At 37.9% G+C, this 19,940-nt stretch overlaps 1 protein-coding gene across 9 annotated transcripts in view; it reads left to right on the top strand.

Moving 5' to 3' along the window:
* RC3H2 (ring finger and CCCH-type domains 2) overlaps positions 1-15,174 on the top strand; it is a 56,270-nt gene extending 41,096 nt beyond the window's left edge. For 5 of the 9 annotated variants that reach the window (XM_054521106.2, XM_024252435.3, XM_054521105.2 and 2 more), the window contains 11 exons: positions 1,683-1,897; positions 2,703-3,136; positions 3,707-3,877; positions 5,919-6,065; positions 6,405-6,618; positions 7,189-7,273; positions 7,535-7,616; positions 7,716-7,850; positions 8,406-8,519; positions 8,617-8,765; positions 9,907-15,174. In XM_054521106.2, coding sequence (XP_054377081.1) covers positions 1,683-1,897; positions 2,703-3,136; positions 3,707-3,877; positions 5,919-6,065; positions 6,405-6,618; positions 7,189-7,273; positions 7,535-7,616; positions 7,716-7,850; positions 8,406-8,519; positions 8,617-8,765; positions 9,907-10,102 — 1,942 coding nt within the window. In that variant the 3' untranslated portion in view covers positions 10,103-15,174. The remainder of the gene's footprint in view (positions 1-1,682; positions 1,898-2,702; positions 3,137-3,706; positions 3,878-5,918; positions 6,066-6,404; positions 6,619-7,188; positions 7,274-7,534; positions 7,617-7,715; positions 7,851-8,405; positions 8,520-8,616; positions 8,766-9,906) is intronic. The other 4 variants (XM_054521103.2, XM_024252437.3, XM_054521107.2 and 1 more) reach the window with 4 other exon arrangements.
* The last annotated feature ends 4,766 nt before the right edge of the window (positions 15,175-19,940 follow it).

Raw genomic sequence — 19,940 nt, 5'->3', positions numbered from 1 at the left:
ACACATAGAAGTAAACATCTGCTAGACTAATCTGTGATAAGCTTAAAGGCAGCCCATATACCTTTTTCTTTATACCCTACCTTTAAAATGATTGTTCTAATTTGAGAAAAAAACCCTCTAATCTGGTTGAGATGCAATGTATTGAGTTCCTGCATAATTAACAAGATCATTTTCTTCAGTCATCACATATCTAAAGCTCTGTCAAAATTTGGCTAAAACAAGCAAATACAATCCGCAAAATAAATATAGCTACAAGTCCAGCTGACTAAGCTTTGGCCATATATATATATATATTTTTTTTCTTTTTGTTTTTTTTGAGACGGAGTTTCGCTCTTGTTGCCCAGGCTGGAGTGCAATGGCGCGTTCTCGGCTCACCACAACCTCTGCCTCCTGGGTTCAAGCAATTCTCCTGCCTCAGCCTCCCACGTAGCTGGGATTACGGGCGTGCACCACCACACCCGGCTAATTTTGTATTTTTAGTAGAGACGGGGTATCTCCATGTTGGTCAGGCTGGTCGCGAACTCCCAACCTCAGTTGATCCACCCGCCTCGGCCTCCCAAAGTGCTGGGATTACAGGTGTGAGCCACCGTTCCTGGCCAAAATTTGACTTCTTAAAAGGAGTTAAGAAAGCCATAAGATCCTTTCGAGCTGATTACTTAGTGATTCAACCAAGAAAATTCTTTTGTGTTAAAAATAATAATAGTAAAAGATTGGTGTGTTTTGCCTCAATTTAGTCAGTTACCATTTCATTCACCCAGCAGGTATTTACTGAGTACCTACTGCATGCCAGGAACTGTTTTATTTGTCTGACAAATATTTACCAAGTGCCTACTCTGTTCCAGGAGCTGTTTTAGGTGCTGGGGATATAAGAGTTATCAAAATAAACAAAAGTGGCCTTTCCTCAAGGAGTTAATATTTCAGCTGATCTAACTCCTCATAGAAAACAACTCTTTCTTACCATGTCTGTTTTCTTTGTCCCAAATAGTTCTACTAATGGACTATATTTTTTCGGTTGAGAACTTGTTGAACAGAATTTTCTTTTTTTTTTTTTAACCTTCAGTAGTGAAAAATGTTTGTTTAAAGAATGAGTAATGGCCGGGCACGGTGGCTGATTCCTGTAATGCCAGCACTTTGTGAGGCCAAGGTGGGAGAATTGCCTGAGCCTAGGAATTTGAGACCCTCCTGAGCAACAAATCTAGACCCCGTCTCTACAAAAAAATTAAAAATTAGCCGAGTGTGGTGGCATGCACTTGTAGTCCCATCTGCTTGGGAGGCTGAGGTGGGAGGATTGCTTAAGCCCAGGAGGTCAAGGCTGCGGTGAGCTGTTATTGTGATTGTGTCAGTGCACTCCAGCCTGGGTGACAGAGTGACACCCTGTCTCAAAAACAAAAAACAAAACAAAAAAAAAAAATGGGTAAGTGGTGACTAATGAGTCGCGTTAATATCTGGGAATAGTTTTTATTCCCTGTAGCCCACACAGGAATATGACATCTGTTACGATGATCATGTAAATTAGCTGTGTAAGGTGGCCGTGAAATTCATTGCCTTATCTGTCAATGTGGCAATATCTGAAGTGTTTTCTATTAGTGTTTTCAGAATATAATTTTATTAAAAATTTCTACTAAGAAGGACAGTCATAGACAGTGATTTATCCTTTGCCCTTTGTTAAATTTTCTCTCCAGTAAAATTGGTTCTCCACCCAAGACTCCTGTAAGTAATGTAGCAGCTACCTCAGCTGGGCCCTCTAATGTTGGAACAGAGCTGAATTCTGTGCCTCAAAAATCCAGCCCATTTCTAACTAGAGTACCAGTATATCCTCCACATTCTGAAAACATTCAGTATTTTCAAGATCCAAGGACTCAGATACCCTTTGAAGTCCCACAGTACCCACAGACAGGTGAGTAATTTTAGACAATTCTAAGAAAAAAAAGAAACATTGTTTCCCTTAGATAAATGAATAGTTCTAGAATGTCTACATTTAAAAAATTAATCCTTTTGACTATGTGACTCATAAGTTTTTTTCCTTCCCCAAGGATCTGTGCTTCTAAATACAGCTTTAAGGTTGTCATTCCTACAAATCAGATATAATAGGGTCAGGAATGAACTTTAGGGGTTTTCTGTAAGTCCCCTGAAATGATGTAAAAAAGTGTTTTATTTATGTATGCTTATGTACAATTTTGGAAAGAGAGTGAACAACTTACATAGATTTTGAAAGAGGTCTTTAACGTCTGCTCCCAAAAAAGTTAATAAAAATCAATGATGTAACTGACTAATCCAAAACCAGTGGCAATAGATGCCCTAGAAGGATATTTACCAGCCGTATGTTAATAGCTCTGTTGTGTGTTTTAAGGAACACTTTAGCAAAGTATTGAATGTTAATGATTTTCATATAGTGGTATCTTGAAAATATGTAGCTTGTGGTCAGGTGTGGTAGCTCACACCTGTAATCCCAGCACTTTGGGAGGCCCAGGAGAATCACTTGAGCCCAGGAGTTTGAGACCAGCCTGGGCATCATTGCAAGACCCTGTCTCTACCAAAAAAAAAAAAAAAAAGCCAGGGTATAAAGCTTTATAAAGCAGGGTAAGGTAAGGTTCAAAGCTTATTATATTTTCCTACATTAAGGGCTGCCTTAGATTTAAGCCATTATAAAATGTTGGATTGTACTAAGATTACATTAAATATTCCTCTTTCCAATTTTCAAGGATACTATCCACCACCTCCAACGGTACCAGCTGGTGTGGCTCCCTGTGTTCCTCGCTTTGTGAGGTCCAATAATGTTCCAGAGTCCTCCCTCCCACCTGCTTCCATGCCATATGCCGATCATTACAGTACATTTTCCCCTCGAGATCGAATGAATTCTTCTCCTTACCAGCCTCCTCCTCCGCAGCCGTATGGACCAGTTCCTCCAGTACCTTCTGGAATGTATGCTCCTGTGTACGACAGCAGGCGCATCTGGCGCCCACCTATGTACCAACGAGATGACATTATTAGAAGCAATTCTTTACCTCCAATGGATGTGATGCATTCATCTGTCTATCAGACATCTTTGCGGGAAAGATATAACTCATTAGATGGATATTATTCGGTGGCTTGTCAGCCACCAAGTGAGCCAAGGACAACTGTGCCTTTACCAAGGGTAAGTGAAGATGCTACTATAATGTACTCATTAACTGCCCAATGTCTGGAGTCAAACCACCCAGGTATATATCCTCCACTTACTAATTGTGTGACTTAAGGAAGTTACTTGACCTCCCTATGCCTCAGTTCTTTCATTCATTTGATGGAAATAATAGTAGTACCTACCTCATAAGGCTGTTGTGAGAATTAAATCAGAAAATCAAACCTCTTAGAACTGGGCCTCATACATGTTAATGCTCAATAAATGTTATATTTGGATAGGAAATTGTTGGGAAAGTAGAAAGAAATCTTAAAAATACAAGGTTAGGACCTTTTTTCAGTATCACCACATACATACAAATGACTTTCCTAAACAAGAAAAGTGAGTGCTCAGATTCTGCTTTTAACATCAGTTGAATAAATATTAACCTTTTTATTTTAAGTGTATGGAGAATAGACTAGGGTGACTTTCCCTGCTGTATTTTTTTTTATCCCAACAATATCATAAACTGTTTACATCATTTTCACACAGTTAAATTTATTCACCACTCCCTAGATGATTAAGATTGTTTCTTTTATCCCCCATTAGGAACCTTGTGGTCATTTGAAGACCAGTTGCGAGGAGCAGATAAGAAGAAAGCCAGATCAGTGGGCACAGTACCACACTCAGAAAGCACCTCTTGTCTCTTCAACTCTTCCTGTGGCAACACAGTCACCAACACCACCTTCTCCTCTGTTCAGTGTAGACTTTCGTGCGGATGTAAGAAAGGTTTTAATTACTTAATGTTGCAGGGATAGGTCAAACAGCTGACTTCAAATTGCTGATTCAAACCAGGAATAGCTATGTTGGATATTTTGCAGTGGTTTGGTGTGCAATTAAGTTTAGTTCAATAAACACTGAATATATATGTACTACGGCTAGGTGTTATGAAACTCTGAAGACCGTTAAGGCATAGTCCTTTACCAAGAATTCAAAATCTTTCCTGTAGTATAATTATTTTATGGTTTTTTATTAATAGTGTGATTTATATCTATCATTTATTGAGCACCTACTCATGCCAGCGCTGTACTAAATAAGCATTTGCATAAAGCTATTTTATTTAATTCTCACAAAAACCTTAGGGGGCAGGTATTTTCCATATTTTACAGGGTAGGAATCTTACAGAAGTTAGGTAATTTGCCCAAGATCTTTCAGCTGTAAATAGCTGGGATATGAATCCTGGGCTGTCTGAGGTATTTCTTCCCTACTTAACAAGAAATGCAGAAATACCTACAGTATTATTTATGCTCTTTACATCACTGCTAATATTTGTTCTTGGCATTACAAAACAAGTTTGTGTACCAGGATGATTTTAATTTAATCTGGTGTTTTCAGTACTGTTATATTTAGAGAAAACCATTAATTTCTTTTTTAAGTTTCTTCTGGTTTATTCCCCATCCCCAGAAGTTTTGATATTAAAAATTTTTAAATCTTTTCATTATAAAAAATTTCAAACATATACAAGTATAGAGAGAATAATATGATAAACTCCATGTACCCAACACCCAGGTTCCACAGTTATCAGCTCAGTCAGTACTGTCTTATTTGTATCCCCTCTTCCCCCTGGATTGTTTTGAAGTAATCCGAGGCATTATATTTTTTAACCCATAAATATTTCAATAAAGCATTGAATTTTTAAACTAGATCCAACTTGGTCTTGTCAAACTTAGACTTCTTCAAAGCAGGGAAATACTTTGACAACAGAGTGACAGAGCTGCCACTTGCTTGCTAGATGCCACTTGCATTTTCTTTTTTGATATACAATTATACTTCAGGAAATGAGTATTTCCCTGAGACTCAGATCTGCTGAGTTCGACTTGAGAAAAGTTTTTTAACTTTTTTGCTGTTGAGTTTTTTTATCTGAATAATTAGTAAACTAGATTTAATGATTCTTATAACTTCAGTATTCTGGTCCTATAAGTATTCCTTATTCACAGTCCCTTTAAAATTTATTCATTTCCCCTTTGTCTCCAGAGCCTTCTTTGAATTCCTTTTGTTCTTTATTTGATACTGCATAATTTATCAGTTATATTCCCTTATTTGCACATGTTGTTCTTTTTCTCAAGAAAATTATAAACTCAGCTTGGTGTAGTGGCTCATGCCTATAATCCAAGCACTTTGGAAGATCAAAGTGGGTGGATTGCTTGAGCCCAGGAGTTTGATACCAGCCTAGGCAATATGGCAAAACTTCATCTCTACTAAAAATACAAAAAATTGTCTGGGCATAGTGGCGTGTGCCTATAGTCCCAGCTACTTGGGAAGCTGAGCTGGGAAAATCACCTGAGCCTGGGAAGTCGAGGCTGCAGTGAGCTGTGATCACCCCACTGCATGTTAGCCTGGGCGGTGGGAGTGAGACCCTGTCTCAAAAGAAAAAAGAAAATTATAAACTCCCTTAGGATATGGACTGTGATCTCTGTGTGTATCTATGTATTTGTTTTCTCTTACTTTTTTTTTTTTCTTGGAGTACCCCATACCATGTTAGTAGCATACTATAAATATTTGTTAATTGGTTTTGATAGTATTAGTCAAATGTTCCATATGAGCACTTAAAGGACAAAGTGAAAAGGGAAAGCATGCCATTTTCTATTGTAAAAATACCATTCGTTGCTTATTACAGTTTTTTATATTAGTTATTGAAAAAGTATAATTGTTTGCTATGAAGTCCTCTGAATTCTATAATAGTTACTTTATATTAGTTACAAGCTTGTAAATTTAAGCTTCTTACTAATTGGCTTTATTTATTTATTTTTTTTTTAACCAGTTCTCAGAGAGTGTGAGTGGTACAAAATTTGAAGAAGATCATCTTTCCCATTATTCTCCCTGGTCTTGTGGCACCATAGGCTCCTGTATAAATGCCATTGATTCAGAGCCCAAAGATGTAATTGCTAATTCAAATGCTGTGTTAATGGTATGATTTTGCTGGGGTTGCAGGGGTTGGAGGTGAGAGATGATGCATGTTCACTCATGTTATAGAATGAATGTTTTCTATTCATTCGTTCATATTGTTGCCTTATAACTCATTGGTAGCAGCAGGGTTATATTTAGGTAAGTCAAATAAATTATATTTAATATTTAAATTATTTGAACATTGTTTGGTGGTTTAATGGTAGTTTGTTGGATTATCATTGAGTCTAGAGCTAGTTTTAAATTAACCAAAAAATCTAATTACATGTCTTTTGATAGCATATATTTACTAGCTGAAGTAATTGCCAGCAGTCCTTTTATTGATTTTCTTTGGTTTACATAGGACCTGGATAGTGGTGATGTTAAGAGAAGAGTACATTTATTTGAAACCCAGAGAAGGACAAAAGAAGAAGATCCAATAATTCCCTTTAGTGATGGACCCATCATCTCAAAATGGGGTGCGATTTCCAGATCTTCCCGTACAGGTTACCATACCACAGATCCTGTCCAGGCCACTGCTTCCCAAGGAAGTGCGACTAAGCCCATCAGTGTATCAGGTAATCCACTTAGATAATACCTAGCCTGATATGTTCTAAGCACTATGCGTTTTTTTTTTATTTTTTTAAATTGAGACAGAGTCTCACTCTGTTGCCCAGACTGGAGTGCAGTGGTGTGATCTCGGCTCACTGCAACCTCTGTCCGGGGTTCAAGCGATTCTTCTGCCTCAGCCTCCCAGGTAGCTGGGATTACAGACATGCACCACCATGCCTGGCTAATTTTTGTATTTTTAGTAGAGAGTATTTTATATTTTAGTTTTGCCCTGTTGGCCAAGCTGGTCTGGAACTCCTGGCCTCATGTGATCCACCTGCCTCAGCCTCCCAAAGTGCTGGGATTACATGTGTGAGCCACTGTGCCCGTCCTAAGCACTATGCTTTTTAATCCCCAACTTGTGAGATGGAAAACATTTCCCTCCATTTAACAACCATGGGAAACTCAGAATTAGGTGGTTTAACCAGCATCATATGGCTAGTGGGATAAAATACAGATCTATTTTGAGAAGTATACATTCACCTCAGTACACTGATTTTTCACTTTTTTGACCATTGTTTCATTCTACATGTCTGTAGATTATGTCCCTTATGTCAATGCTGTTGATTCAAGGTGGAGTTCATATGGCAACGAGGCCACATCATCAGCACACTATATTGAAAGGTAACGTTTTTCTTAATTCTATATGATTCTCCATTCTCAGACTTGTATGTATCTTAAGAGTACACATCCTACCCCCGGTTCATGAAATGTGCTTTGCTTGTCTGAGCTATGTAACAAATTTCTGAAAAATATTTGCATTTAAATTTGGAATGATGACTGAAGTTTTCAGGGTTGATCTGTCACATAAAACATATGGTTATTACTGCTTTTGTTGCTTCATTCACTTCACTTTTATTACAGTAAACATATTTCTCTTTAAAGGGACAGATTCATTGTTACTGATTTATCTGGTCATAGAAAGCATTCCAGTACTGGGGACCTTTTGAGCCTTGAACTTCAGCAGGTAGGCTCTGTAACTCAGCTATGAATTTTTGAAAAATAGAATGACAGTTGAAAGCTATAGTTGGAAGCTAACTTTTCTTTTTTTCCCCTCCTCGTATAGGCCAAGAGCAACTCATTACTTCTTCAGAGAGAGGCCAATGCTTTGGCCATGCAACAGAAGTGGAATTCCCTGGATGAAGGCCGTCACCTTACCTTAAACCTTTTAAGCAAGGAAATTGAACTAAGAAATGGAGAGGTAAAGAAACTGAACCTTTTGGCTTCATGCTTAATGTATTTGTTTTCTGCTGCTGCATCTTGGTTATACCATTACTGAGTGCATTTTGGTGTGCCTATCTGTGATGGATGATCGATTGCTTTTAAAACTTATAACAGAAATAAAATTGTATTCCCAGATTTCTTAAATAATTCTTTAACTAGATCATCGGGATTTTTTTTTTTGAAACAGAATCTTGCTCTATCGCCTGGAGTGCAATGGCACGATCTTGGCTCACTGCAGCCTCTGGCTCTCAGGTTCAAGCGATTCTCTTGCCTCAGCCTCCCGAGTAGCTGGGATTACAGGCACCTACCACCATGCCCAGCTAATTTTTGTATTTTTAGTAGAGACAGGGTTTCACCATGTTGGCTAAGCTGGTCTTGAACTCCTGAACTCAAGTGATCTGCTCGCCTCACCTTCCCAAAGTGCTAGGATTACAGATGTGAGCCCCGTGCCTGGCTGATCATTGGGATTTTTTATTTTGATTTAAAAGGGAAGCCCCAGGTTCCACAGGTATAAAATCAGTATTTTTCTTAGTTACAGAGTGATTATACAGAAGATGCAACAGATACTAAACCTGATAGGGACATCGAGTTAGAGCTTTCAGCACTTGATACTGATGAACCTGATGGACAAAGTGAACCAATTGAAGTAAGTGCCACAATTAGAATTGAGAGGCTTTGTTTGATTGAAAATTTAAAAGTATAAAATACTTTCATACTGAAGGATTAACATTTTATTTTCTTAGGAGATCCTGGACATACAGCTTGGTATCAGTTCTCAAAATGATCAGTTGCTAAATGGAACGGCAGTGGAAAATGGGCATCCAGTACAGCAGCACCAAAAGGAGCCACCAAAGCAGAAGAAACAGAGTTTAGGTGAAGACCATGTGATTCTGTGAGTGTTAGACAGAAAATTCATAAACAGTGGGCATAGGATATAATAAAGAGAAAAAAATGTGAAATTCATTTTTGGCTTTATGCTGTGAGGGGAAGACCTTATATGGGCAATGATTTGGTCAGTCTGGATTTTTAGGGAAGAAAAAGTAAAATTGAACTAACAAAGCAATCCATTTTGGTAGCCTGAAACTTGCTTTTTGTTGAGATAAAGTTAAATCTTTGTTCCAGTATCAGGTTATGCTTCTTTAATCTGGTTGCCAAATTTCTAGACTACAAAATGGAGAATGAAAACCTAGATTAATGGCTTCTTTTTTTGAAAATCATGTTAAGATTTTCTTGCTAGGCTGGGCGCAGTGGCTCATGGCTGTAATCCCAGCACTTTGGAAGGCTGAGGTGGGTGGATCACAAGGTCAGGAGTTCAAGAGCAGCCTGGCCAACATAGTGAAACCCTGTCTCTACAAAAATACAAAAAAATTAGCTGGGCATAGTGGCGGGCACCTGTAGTCTCAGCTGCTTGGGAGGCTGAGGCAGGAGAATTGCTTGAACCTGGGAGGCGGAGACAGTGAGCCAAGATCGTGACACTGCACTCCAGCCTGGGCGACAGACTGAGACTTCATCTCAAAATATCTATCTATCTATCTATCTATCTATCTGTCTATAGATAGATAGATAGATGTATATTTTCTTGGCTATAATACTGCCATTTTGAATAATTACTGCCAAAAATATGAGCTTAATCTTCAACGTGGTAGTTTGTATGGCCTTAAACTAACTAGTATTTTAATTTTTAGCATAACTTTTGGAAAATAGGACTTTTCAAGCCAGGAGTGGTGGCTCACGCCTGTAATCCCAGCTACTTGGGAGGCTGAGGCAAGAGAATTGCTTGAATACAGGAGGCGGAGGTTGCATTGAGCCGAGATCATGCCACTGCACTCCCACCTGGGTGATGGAGGGAGACTCTGTCTCAAAAAAAAGGAAAATAGGACTTTTCTAGTTACTTCTGATACTTCTAGTGATAAAGACATATCTTTGCTAGAGACTCCTAAAGTTTGTTGTAGCTTTCATTAAATATGTATAGTTACCCTTAACAGTTTTCACTTAAAGCTAATTTGTTTTTAATGTCATTTCTTTTTTCTCAGGGAGGAGCAAAAAACAATTCTGCCGGTAACTTCTTGCTTTAGCCAGCCACTCCCAGTGTCTATTAGCAATGCAAGTTGCCTCCCCATCACCACATCTGTCAGTGTTGGCAACCTCATTCTGAAAACTCATGTTATGTCTGAAGATAAAAACGACTTTTTAAAACCTGTTGCAAATGGGAAGATGGTTAACAGCTGAAAGGAGGTTCATCTTTCAAATTTGTGACCACACCATGGAAGCATTTACACTAGCTTTTTATATATATAATATATATTATATAATGTATATTTTTTTAAAAAAAAGATATTACTGGGGGCATCCATTTCCTGTGGACTCTTTGATACTTCAAGCCCTCTTGCATTAGCATTATGAAAAAAAAAAAAAAGAAAATTTACTTTACTAGGGTAACATGTTCACTTTCCAGAAATGATTGGAATTTGGACAACATTTAACTTAAGCTTCAAGCAGCTTTTTATGAGTTTGTAGCAATCCGGTGCAGTAACTGAGCCATTTCCTATTTTAAATGGCTTCTATAGAAAATTAACAACTCAGTTATTAAACTAGCAGGATCCTACAATGATACATCTAGTGAAAGTAGACTTAGTTAACTTATTTATTTCTATTTTATGTTTCACTGAGAGAAGTTTCCATCTCATTCCAGCTGCTTTATTTATCTTTTTCATGGAACTTTGCATGGATTTCTTTTTCTTTTTTTAATTTTGAAGAGTGGAGTTAGATGTTCTTACCATAGAATTTTACAGGGTTATATACTAGCTTTCTTTACTGCATTATATGTAGGAGTGTGGTGCAGTGCTTTTATCTGTAGCATATAATTTTTTTTTAATTTTCCATTTTTCAAGAGTAGTTTCTGCTCTGTTAATATTTATACACAGGCTACTTGTTGAAGTAATTAATTAAAAATATAACCAAGTGCCTAAGTCTTTCAGCTGATGTACTAGATATTAAATTCTCCTAAGTTATGCAGAATCGTTTTTACAATTTTGATAAATTATGCACTAATGTAATGGCAGTTTTTTAAAATGCAGATTTAAGCCTGTACATTATTGAATCTGATGACTTGGCAAAAGAATCAGGTGCTTTCAGCTTTCTTGAGAAAACCCTGTATGTAGCGTTTGCACTGACTAACAAGATGGTATTGCTGGGTTTTTAATTTAAACTAATTAATTTGGATGTTCATTGCATTATCTTGGTTAAATATTGTTTATTGTTACTTCATGTTGGGGTTTAGTTTTTCTTGTTTTTTGACTGTTAGGTTGATAAGACTATGAACCATGTAATAGTAGAACAGTGGCTAACATTTATTCATACTTAAGAACATGAATAATTTCTGCCTTGCTAAAATGTGACTGAAATGGTTTTGACTTGGCATCTGAAAATGTGTTCAACAAGTCATGCCTCAGATTTGTGGGAGGTATTGTATTGAAACCTAAATTTCAGTCAACATTTGAAAAGAAAAGCTGGGCATTCCTTCCTGGTGATCTTTACCTATAGTTTATCTATCTGTTTTTCTTTTGTTTCTTTAAGATTAGTTTGACGTTTATTATTATTTTTTTAATTAACTTCTGTGAAGTTGTTTACTCTGAAAATTGTACTGGAATATTTTAAGCCAAGCTGATCTTTCACCAGGTGTACTGTATGTAAGGGCTTTTCCTGCTAGCAAGATGCTTAAACAGGATCATGTTATTGGTCGTCTGAGCTATTTAGTTGTTTTACAAAACCACAGCATTGTATCAGATAAGATTTTGATAAAAAGTTTTGTGCACATTTCCAGGGGCGGGAGGGTCGACATTTCCCTGAAATTTCTTGATTAGAATGAGTAAATACTGGTGTTTGATACCTGTCTTAATGAACATGCTCATAAGGTGACTGATAAGTTGTAAATATACCTGAGAAACAAAGGGGTAGTTTTGATATTCTGGTGTCAGTATGGAAGATCTTACACATTTATTTAATACTCAGATGTATGAAGATGTTTGTTTGTAGCATAACAACAGCACAGTAGCCTTGACTTAGTTTCCTTTGGTTAGTACTGTACCTTTTTTGCCATGGCCAGTGCTCCCCATTCCTATGAAGACATTTTATTTATTTCACTCTGTAACCTGAAATGAATAGGAACAAGGGTTTTAAACCATGTTACATTAACTTATTTCTGACATTATAAATTAGCCTAGAATATTACAGGAACATGATTGTTATATAATTTATATCAGAACCTTTCTATAAATATGTGCTTATTACATTTGAAATGCTTCCAATGTACTTTATTTGCTGTTTGTAATTCCAAAAAGGATATGCAAACCAGTCTGTCTATTTCATGGATATTTAATAGTGAGATCTTCCATGTTGAAGGTAATGTATTTTTTTTTAAGATTTTAAAATTGCTATTTTGTTACAAAATAGAGACCTATTAACAGTTTGAGAGCTCCTTATGTGCCCTCAGGGAAAGAACCCTCTGTGCAACAGAACTACACAAAACATCTTCAGCACGTTCTGAGGGTGAATATATACTACATAAATTGATCTTGTGTATTTAACCTTATCTTTTTAATTTTAAAATTGAAATTTTGAAACTTGGTTGTGCTCTGCTGGAGGGGGTTGGGATAAACTGCTTAGATGTTTGCCTACTTGTCCAGTGAAATTACATTTGCATCAGTATATGTATATACCTGCCAACCTTATTGGTATGTCTCAGAACATTTATATTAAAATAATGCTTGTCTTGCAGCAGGTGATCCCATAAAACAATAACTCCCTGTTCTTAAAAACTTACTCTCTTTTTCACTAACAACATAGGAATTGTTTCTGTGTTGAGATTATTCTGTGTTGCATCCATTCTCTATGTAGTGGTCACCTTCTGTCTGTCATGGTGGGCTTAATGTGAAGTAAAGCCATTGGTTCTCTGCCGCTTTCGAAGAAAGGGCAGTTCATCTGATCCTTCTTCAGAATGGTACCTACTGATATCATCGAGGAAAATGTTACAAATCAGACCTAGGATATGACTTTTTAAAATTGAGACATTTCCTGTCATTTGGCCTTTTTACCAACAAGATGTGATGTACAAATTTAGAATCAAAGGATACAAAGCAACAAGAGAGGAAACGTGTAATGTGGGTAACCAAACTGCATATGTTACCTATTGTCTAATCAGAAAAAATAGTCTGAGGTCTGGAAAGCAGGAAAGTGGTGGTTATTTTCTTTCATTTTTTGTGTTTTTGTTTTTTGATTTCTAAGTTCCATTCTGAAGTCCACGTGCCGCATTCAGTTACTGTGGTTGTAGCATCAGTTTTTTTGTGGTTTCATTTCATTTTATGAATTCAGAGGAAGTTACATATATATTTTTTCTAGTTGGTACCTGAACAAAGCAGATTCCCTTGCCTTTGCTGCCATGTCTTATTTTCAATGCCATGTGATAAACCAGTGTCATACATGAAAGTTGTGCATTGTAATTTTCAAAAAAAGAGAGTTCATTAGGCCAGTGGCACTGATTTTTCTTTCCCATCTTAGCTATTTATTCTAGTAAGAGGATAATAAAAGAAATTTCCTATACAAGAACTGAAATTTTCCATTTGTATGGATCTAGTCACTTTCTTTCAGATTTCAAGTTGAGGTTAAGTATATAAAGCACATCCCAATTTTATATGCTGCCTTGAGAAAATTACAGGATGCACAGCAATTTGTGGGAATTTCAAATGGGATCATTTAAACATTTGAAAAATTATTTTAAAAACCATCTAGTTTGCTTTTGGATTTTAGACATTAAAGCCTATGTTGTCTTGTTAACAGGGGTGGAATTTATAACAATCAGATTCAGCATGTGATTTCACCTTTGAATCTGAGTATTTCTTCCCTATCTTCTTTGAGTCATTTTCGGAGCAGACTGTCACCAGTATTGATAACTAAGCATTAAAGGGAAAAGTTGCATTGCAACTATGCATTGGTTTCCTGGAAGAACTTAACTTTTGTTTTAGTGAATGAAGAGGCTTGATGGGATCACTTACTGTAACTCCTTCTACATAAGGACCCCTTCTGCAAGCAGAACACAAAAGAACATGCTCAAGGAGTATCCCATTTCCTGGATAAATTGGATAAGTTTGCTAGTAATGTCTTTATACTAGCGTCTTCCTTGTATCCCTTTGCTGGCAAGGGAATACAAGGCGTCAAGGCCACAGATCAAAACACCCCACATTTGAGTGGAGTCTTATTTTTACTCCAAGAGCAGTTATTCTCTTCTAGTCTAAAATTGGCAGTTTTTTCTTTTTTTTAATAAAATTTTTAAAATATTCCCAAACCAGTGGAACACAGACACTGGCTGCACTTAGTACTGCCAAAAGCCAAGGTCATTTGCACATATTCCATCAACCTGTCAAGAATTAGGCCTCACTTTATAACCCAAGGCATGGAAGTGCATGCATTCTCTTAGCTGGGCAAACAATTATACTGTAGTTGTGATACAACACATGTGGCTTTTATTTGTACTGCACATATCCACTGTACAGCCACTTGGGAGTATCGTGGTTAGCTTGCAGCAACTGCTGTCTGCATTTATACTGTTTATTGCATATTCTTTTCCCTGGAAGTGAAAGAGAAATGTTTTTCTTGTTGCATTGATTACATTTTATAAATTTGCTTAGCTGGAAAGTTTGGGAAAAGAGGCCTGTTTGTCAATTGTACAACCGATTGTGAAGCTCTAGTGTGAATATTTTTACGTCTGTATTAGACATTTTCTTTGCAAATCTATTGTTCGATTGAAATGTAAATGAAATTAAAGATGGTGTACACCCATCATGTAAAAAAGCAGGCACCATCTCTAAGATGGATTTAATGCTCATTTTTAAGGCATATACTCAGCTTCTATTTAAAACTATAATTTAAAATAATTCTGTACAATGAAATGGGGAATATATATGGGAATAAATTCTATTCCATTTATTTCAATTTGAATTTCCAAATTGTAATGTTTCCCTTTGTGCTATAGGAATAGGATTAAATGGGGGAAGACTAGGATTTATAAGGCCTGTATATGGGGGGAGGGCAGAGATGGAACAATGAGGGTTGTGATGATAGTGAATAGCAAAGAGTGAATTCTGTGTGTTTTTGCTGTAGCACTGAAGTGAAGAGATATTAGCTTTGGCTGTTCACAAAATAGAGCATCATGATTTTCAGTGTTTGAGAGAAAATTGATGGAAAAAGTTTGCAGTACTTGACATGTATTTGCATGCACAAAATAAAATTATTTGTCCACCTTAAAAGTTGTTTGTTTAATGTCAATATTAAGTTTATGGTATATTTTAGTTACCTAGATTTTCTCGGCGTAGTTTTTGGCTTAACAGAGCTACCAGGCCACTCCTTGAGATTTAAATGATTATGTGCTTCATCTATATATCATAAGAAAGGATTTGAAAGAAATGAATAGACCCAAGGAGGTTGAGATATACCTTAATTCTGTCAAGTCACTTCCTTTATTCAACACATAGCACTTTCTGTGTGGGAGATGAGGATGTAGATAGTACTGAGTTTACCATCTAGTGGAGAAAGTAGGACAGATGCATAACTAATACAAAGCAATGTATCATAGAAGTTTGAAGACAATTCTGTGGACCTCAGGAGAATGGCTTGGGTGGATCTAGACACCGTTTTCATTGGGCCTCAAGTGGTTTTATTCATTCATTCAGCTGATATATTTTAAGCCCGTGTCTGTGCTGTTCAGTAAGGTTAAAGGTCCATGAAACATGAGTTTCTTCTCTAGAGAATCACAGTATGGAAAATCAGAAGACAAATTAGAATAATTCAGTGAGCTATTGTTCTAATGTAGGGTGTAGGGAAACTCCAAAAGGAAATTATGGGGTTAGTGGTAGTGGTGAGCAAAAGGAAGTACTTCTCTGTAAAATGACCTCCGGCTAGACTTTTAGCTACATAACATCGCACCAAGCAGAGATAAGTAGAGGAAGCACCCTGAGTTCCAACTCTACCGTCACAACAACACACTCAATCTTGAACTATCATTCCTTGAAGTACTATCTTGGATAGAAAAGAGGAAAAAACAGGCCAGGCGCAGTGGTTCACGTTTGTAATCCCAGCACTTTGGGAGGCCAAGGTGGCCGGATCATGAGGTCAGGAGATTGAGACCATCGTGGCTAACACGATGAAACCCCGTCTCTACTAAAAATACAAAAAATTAGCCGGGCATGGTGGCGGATGCCTGTAGTCCCAGCTACTCGGGAGAGTGGGGCAGGAGAATGGCGTGAAGCCGGGAGGCAGAGCTTGCAGTGAGCCGAGATAGCGCCGCTGCAATCCAGCCTGGGTGACAGTGAGACTCCGTCTCAAAAAAAAACGAACTACTGTCCTTTACTTTAGATGTTATAACCCATATCTTATGTTTGAGATGTTACATATCTTGCCCAGATGTTGTAACTACAAAGTAGTAGAATCAGAATTCTGATTTGTCTGCCTCTTTTCTACCTCTCAAGGAGGTGGTTGGTGGTGGTGATGGTGATTGGAACTTACATTGACCGTAAGTGTTACAATGGAAGAGGTGTTTAAGGAATGGTGCTTCAGTGACTAATATAAATAGCCAACTCTTAGAGCACTTAATATTTTCTAGAAACAGTTGTAAGTACAATAATATATCAAGACTTAGGACCATAAAACTGAGGCAGAGATCTTAGAGATTTTGCCCAAGGTCACAGAGGAGGTAGGTAGGGACTTCCAAGAAGGACAGCAAATACCATTCTAAAGAGACAAGTTGTATAATCTAAACAACTTGGGATTTTAGAAAGATCCCTTTAGCCATGGGGTGAAAGGTAAAGCTGGAGATAGACCAGCAGGGAGGCCAGGTCAGCAATCTAGGTAAGAAGTATTGAGAGCATGGCCAAGCTGGGATGGAGGAAAAAAAGATGGATTTAAAAAGTAGGAGACAGCAATTGACAGGATTTGTAGTGTAGGAAGTCTGTTGGACATCTACCCAATCAATATAGGGGATTAAATTTGGCTTAAAATCCCAGACCCCTTTGCTGAGAACAGTCCAATATTTGTAAAACATGTTATATACATCCTGAAGTATGTGACAACAGGGATCAGGAAGGAGGAAGAGGGTGAAAAACCATGATGGGTGATCCAGGTAAGGGAGAGGAAACTTAAGGAAATGAAATTCCAGGGAGATTTTATTTCCTTTATAATATCTCTTGAAATAATTATCATGCACATTAACAAGGTATCCCAGATACCCATGGAATATCTTCATGATTAGATCTTTCACTTCAGGTCTTTATTCAAAAGGCAGATCCGGTGAGAATCAGATGGAGGGTGCCATTTAAAATAGGTATTTAGGGCCGGGCATGGTGGCCCATGCCTGTAATCCCAGCACTTTGGGAGGCCAAGGAGGGCAGATTACTTAAGGTCAGGAGTTCGAGACCAGCCTGGCCAACATGGTGAAACCCGCCTCTACTAAAAATACAAAAAATTAGCCAAGCATGGTGGCATGCACCTGTAGTTTCAGGAACTCGGAGGGTAAGGCAAGAGAATCACTCGAACCTGGAATTTGGAGGTTGCAGTGAGCCAAGATTTTGCCACTGCACTCCAGCCTGAGTGACAGAGTAAGAGTCCATCTCAAATTAATTAATTAAAGATATTTAAACCCAAGATTTTAGATAAGATCAACTGAAGTTTTTAAAAAAGTTTTATATTTTGAAATAACTAGATTCACAAGAAGTGCAAAAATTGTACGGAGGACCATAAAGCTTCACGCACTTTCTCCAATGGTAACATGTTATATAACTATAGCTTTTTTTTTTTTTTTTTTGAGACAGGGTCTCACTGTCGCTCAGGCTGGAGTGCAGCAGTGGCATGATCTGCAACTTCTACCTTCTGGGCTTAGGGGATCCTCCCACCTCAGCCTCCTAAGTAGCTGGGACTACAGGTGCACACGACCACGCCTGGTTAGTTTTTGTATGTTTTGTAGAGATGGGGTTTTGCCATGTTGCCCAGGCTGGTCCCAAACTCCTCAACCCAAGGGTTCCACCCGCCTCAGCCTCCCAAAGTGCTAGGATTTCAGCCTTGAGCCACCCAAGCCCAGCCCCTAATTATAATATTAAAACCAGGAACTTGACATTCCTACAATCCAGAGTTATTCAGATTTCACCAGTTTCCCATGCACTCATTTGCATGCATGTGCATGTTCGTGTGTGTGTAAGTTCTATGTAGTTTTCACGTGTAGGTTTGTGGAACCACCACTACTATCAAGAGCTGTTCCATCTCCTCAGTGATCCCTCATGCTACCCCTTTATATCACATCCATTTTCCTTGCTTATCCCCGTTCTCCCATCCCTAAACTCTGGCAACCACTAATCTGTTCTCCATCTTTGTAATTTTGTCATTTCGGGAATGTTATATTACTGGAATTATACCATATGTAACCTCGAGATTGGCTTTTCTTTTCACTCAGCATAATTCCCTTGAAATTCATCCAAATGGTTGCATGTATTAATAGTTTCTTTATGTTGCTGGGTAATATGCCATGGTACATCTGTGGTATCATGGTATACTACATGGTATACTACACACCATGGTAATGGTGTCTTTAGCCATTAACTCACTGAAGGGCATTTAGAATGTTTCAAATTTTTGGCTATTACAAATAAAGCTGCTATGAACATTTGTATGCACGTTTCTGTGTGGACATAAGTTTTTATTTCTGAAGTTTTTTTTTTTCAGTGAATGAATTGGTATACTTTGTCTACCTCTGAAGGAAATTAATAAATTAGACTATTAGGTCTTAACTTGGAAATGGACAAATTCCTTAAAAATACAGTTTACCAAACTGGATACAAAATGAAAATAAAAATTGGAATAACTCTTGTATTAATTATCTGTTGGTATAACAAATTACCCAAAAACTTAGGGGCTTACCACAAAATTTATCACCTCAGTTTCCGTAGGTCAGAAATCTGGATATGACTTAAATAGGTCCTCTGCTTCAGGGTCTCTCACAGGCTGTAATCTAGGTGTTGGCTGGCAATGCAGTCATCTCACAGCCCAACTGGGGAAGGATCCGCTTCCAAGCTCACTCATGATTATTGGCAGAATTCATTCAGTTCTTTATGCCCTTTGGAATGAGGGCATCAGGTTTTTTGCTGGCTGGAGGTTAGAGGCTACTGATAATGGCTTGGATGTTTGTCCCCTCCAAATCTCATGTTGTAATGTGACCTCGTGTTGGAGGGGGGCCCTGGTGGAATGTATTGGATCATGGGGGCAGATCCCTCAAGAATGGCTTAGCACCGTCCCTTGTTGATGAGTGAGTTCTCACTCAGTTCATGCTAGATCTGATTGTTTAAAAGAGTGTGGTACTTCTGCACCCCACACACACCTTGGTCCTGCTCTTGCCATGTGATACACTGGCTCCCCTTCGCTTTCCACCATGATTGTAAGTCTCCTGAGGCCCTCAACAGAAACTAAGCAGATGTTCGTGCCATGCCTGTACAGCCTGCAGAACTGTGAACCAAATTAAACCTCTGTTCTTTATAAAGTACCCAGACTCAGTTATTTCTTTGTAGAACAACACAAGAACAGACTAATACAGAACATTGGTACTGAGGAGTGTGGCATTGTTATAAAGATACCTGAAAATGTGAAAGTGGCTTTGGAACTGGGTAACAGGCTGAGGTTAGAAGAGTTTGGAGAGCTCAGAAGAAGACAGGAAGACAAGGGAAATTTTGGAACTTCTTAGAGACTTGTTAAGTGATTGTGACCAAATTGCTGATAGAAATGTGGATAGTGAAGGCCAGACTGATGAGGTCTCAGATGGAAATAAGGAAGTTATTGAAAGCTGGAGTAAAGGTCACCCCTGTTATGCCCTAGAAAAGACTTGGCTGCATGGTGTTCATATCCTAGGGATCTGTAGAAGTTTGAACTTAAGAATGATGACTTAGGGTATCTGGTGGAAGAAATTTCTAAGCAGCAAAGCATTCAAGATGTAGCATGGTTGCTTCTAACAGCCTATGATGAGATGCGGGAGCAAAGG

The sequence above is a fragment of the Pongo abelii genome, chromosome 13 (genome assembly GCF_028885655.2).
Source record: "Pongo abelii isolate AG06213 chromosome 13, NHGRI_mPonAbe1-v2.0_pri, whole genome shotgun sequence".
In the NCBI taxonomy this organism is placed as follows: Eukaryota; Metazoa; Chordata; class Mammalia; order Primates; family Hominidae; genus Pongo; species Pongo abelii.
The sequence above is the reverse complement of the archived record's forward strand: the minus strand, read 5'-3'. Positions and strand labels throughout refer to the sequence as shown.